Below are 3,152 nucleotides of genomic sequence, written 5' to 3' on the forward strand. Positions count from 1 at the left end.
GCCAGATGGAGCCTTCTAGACACTCCTCTCGATGGGCTGCTAATACGTGTCCCACAAGCGGACAAGTGGACACGTTACATAAACAACATTGTTATGATTGAGGTGGCTATTAGAGTTATCTTCCATGTGCTCATCATGTGTATTCTCATAAGAAGACTATGGAGAACACAACATGAGATAATGTACATGCCACGTGGATACACATTTTAGATCCGCACCTATGTAAAGAGAATGCATTGTCGATTCTTGAGGATGTACATAGACTTGATCCCTATACAAGTGTTTGCTTGACATTGGGCTTTCTTGCAAGCTTGACATCACAAACATCAATTGCACCACAGACATCAAAGAGCAAAGTAAAGGTTTGAAAGTTGATAATGATGGTTTTGAGATGTTTCCTTGACTAAACTAAGGTGAATGCATGCCTAAGTTTGGTTATGACGATCTCACAATGATGTAGTGATATTTTTTCAATATTGACTCTTTGATGCTGAAGGTATTGGCTATGAGATAGGTGGAGTCCTAATTAGTAAGTCAAAGCACATTGTAGCTTAGTACTCTCCATGATTCAATGGTTGATCGAACCTTATTCTTGTCACCTTTTTTGGGCCAAAATGGAACCAATAGGCGAACAAGATGTCGGAGTGAAGCATATGACATTCTAAATTGCATATAGAATAGGTCATCACATGCATTGAGCTCATGTACCCACATGCTTTCTTGCACTTTGACCTAGAAAGTGTGATTCCTTTTGGAAATCCCACCATTTTGGAAGGATGATTGCACAATGTGAGTAGCTTGTGTGATCCATGGAAGGAGAATGAAGAAGTACAAGAAGGTGTTGAGAAATGACACCATGGAGGAAGCACTCTGTGCCTGCATTATTTGTAGCATTATCAAGAGCCAAAACGGTTGTTGCTTGCATACAATCCATACAACAAATGGGGATGAACATGAGACAAAGAAGGGTCCATGTTAAAATTGGAGGAGGAGTAGAAGGAAATGTTTGAGAAGAAGGGGGTGGTTGGACTAAAACTCGAAGGTTGAGTGCCAGTGCAAAGTGGCATAGTGTTTCGCACGTGTGAAGCGAGCAAGGGACGCTTGTATGTTTGATGGAAGGTTTTTTAATTAGAAGTTATGAATTGGTTGTGAAGAAATATAGGCAAAGGTAAGAGTTGGTTGTGAGGAAGATAAAGCTTTGAAACGGAAAGAGAAAGATTGGCTTATGATGGAGGCGGCTATGGAGGGGCAGACGAAAAAATGAACTGGCCATAGCAAAGAGGCTAGAGTTGCTCCTCTAAAAAAGAGAACGGTGGTTTTCTAGTTCACCACAAAGCACAAAACCACCTACCATTCCCGTTGTTTTTCTTTGGCAGTCTACCACATTTGCTGATGTGCGAAGGCTATATAGCCTATGAAAAGAAGCAGAGGCCCGATTTACACCGAGGGGCGATTGCTCCAAGATTTCGAGGTGAAATTTGACTAATATTGCTTGTTGTTTCTAATGTTTTATGAGATCCGCACAAAAACCAAACAAACGGACGAAGGCAGGCTTCAAAGTTGATTCATCAGATCCGATTTAGCAAGAAAGAACCAGGTATGTGAAGAAAGAGGTATTTCGTTTTAGAGAGAAACAAATTCCTTCCCCCAAACGCCCGCCTTCAGTCTCTTTCTGTGCACAGAACCAAAAGAGCTGAATCGATAAGCACAACCAGCGGAGGTTCGTTGAGCGTTAGCAGAGATAAAGAAGCTTGGCGGGACGCAGACATTTCTCATCAGAAGGATTACAGATGGCATATGTGGATCACACGTTCTCGATAACGGAGGACGATTTCGAGGGAACGTTTATCGTTCACAATCGGCCTCCTGTAAAAGAAATTGCGCTTGCCATCTCCCTGCTCACGCTGGGGGTCATCGGCATTATTGGTGGCTTCGTCATGATGTACAACAAAGTCGGTGGTGACAGAGGCCATGGTAAGATTTGAACGTGATCTGTTACTATTGGCCTAAAATTTGCGCAAAGATACATAAAATGATGGAGTCCTCAAAATTTAATCAAAGATATAGAGGAGATGTTATTTCCCCATTAGTCTAAAATATGTGCAAAGACACGGGGAATGATGGAGTCCTCAAAATTTGATCAAGTGAGTGTGGGAGAAGACATGAGGTTTAGACTTGCAAATCGGAAGTCTAGCTATCAGCGATACTACAACTGTCATCCTGCTGAAAGCATATTGAATGATCATGTTACATTCAAGCAAATTATGCAAATCTGCTGCCAATGTAGATGGGATACTCTAGTGTGTCAAAACCAAAGGAAGCAACTTCATGTACAGAATTTTTCCTGTCTTTCAGTCATCACATGTTCTTTAACTGCTTGGTGATGTCTTGACCCCTATATGATGTGTATGTCTCGTGATTTTCAGGGCTCTTCTTTGCTGTCCTGGGAGCTGTCCTCTTTTTACCTGGATTTTATTACACAAGAATCGCCTACTACGCATATAAAGGCTACAAGGGATTCTCATTTGCAAACATACCAGCCATGTAAAATATTAATGAACATTTCCAAAGGCAGGTAGCTGAGATATGTTTGCTATCAGGGTGATGTCTTCCATACTTTTGCCATTGTGCTTGCAGAAGAATTCGTCTCATGCAGGACTACTTGGCAGCTCTACTGTAAATTGTTATCGATTAATGTGCCAAAGGCATTTTGCCACAGTATTTGTAATTACCAAAGACTGGACTAAAAGCTTTTGGATGTCCCTAGTTACTGATAGCTGTTTCAGGTAGATTTAACAAATGATCCCATGCTTACAGTCCAGCTTCTTATGAAATTGTATTTCTCACTTGTAGGAATAAAGTTTTAGTGCATTGTTCAGACTGGATGATTTTGATTATTCTGTATAATCTCTTGAGCATTGATTTGTCTTGAAAAAGGACATCTTGAGCTTGATAATTCTGCAATTCAGGCTCTTAGCACCTAAGGGGTGCTGCTATATTCTTTGTAGAAGCAGCTTCATTCAACTTTATATGTTGACTTATTATCTAGCTCGTGTCGGTTCCTTGCTGAATAGACATAGTTTGATCTTTATTTATGAAGATGGACATGATGGCTTACAGTATAGTTTGTAATATAAAGAAAATAACCAAGT

The 3,152-nt window shown here is 40.5% G+C and overlaps 1 protein-coding gene across 1 annotated transcript; it reads left to right on the forward strand.

Moving 5' to 3' along the window:
• Nucleotides 1–1,272: 1,272 nt before the first annotated feature.
• On the forward strand, nucleotides 1,273–2,885 carry LOC148009534 (transmembrane protein (DUF872)). The gene is made up of 3 exons (XM_087672649.1): nucleotides 1,273–1,597; nucleotides 1,683–1,974; nucleotides 2,427–2,885. The coding sequence occupies exons 2-3, from the start codon at nucleotides 1,791–1,793 to the stop codon at nucleotides 2,546–2,548; spliced, it is 306 nt and encodes a 101-aa protein (XP_087528775.1). The 5' UTR covers nucleotides 1,273–1,597; nucleotides 1,683–1,790; the 3' UTR covers nucleotides 2,549–2,885.
• The last annotated feature ends 267 nt before the right edge of the window (nucleotides 2,886–3,152 follow it).

The sequence above is a fragment of the Lygodium microphyllum genome, chromosome 30, assembly GCF_053477565.2.
Source record: "Lygodium microphyllum isolate KBCC chromosome 30, Lygodium_microphyllum_v1.1.10, whole genome shotgun sequence".
NCBI lineage: Eukaryota > Viridiplantae > Streptophyta > Polypodiopsida > Schizaeales > Lygodiaceae > Lygodium > Lygodium microphyllum.

Coding starts and splice junctions, on each gene's coding strand:
- LOC148009534 (XM_087672649.1), top strand. CDS start 1,791: ATGGCATATGTGGATCACACGTTCTCGATAACGGAGGACGATTTCGAG. Junction 1,975..2,426: donor CGGTGGTGACAGAGGCCATG/GTAAGATTTGAA, acceptor CGTGATTTTCAG/GGCTCTTCTTTGCTGTCCTG.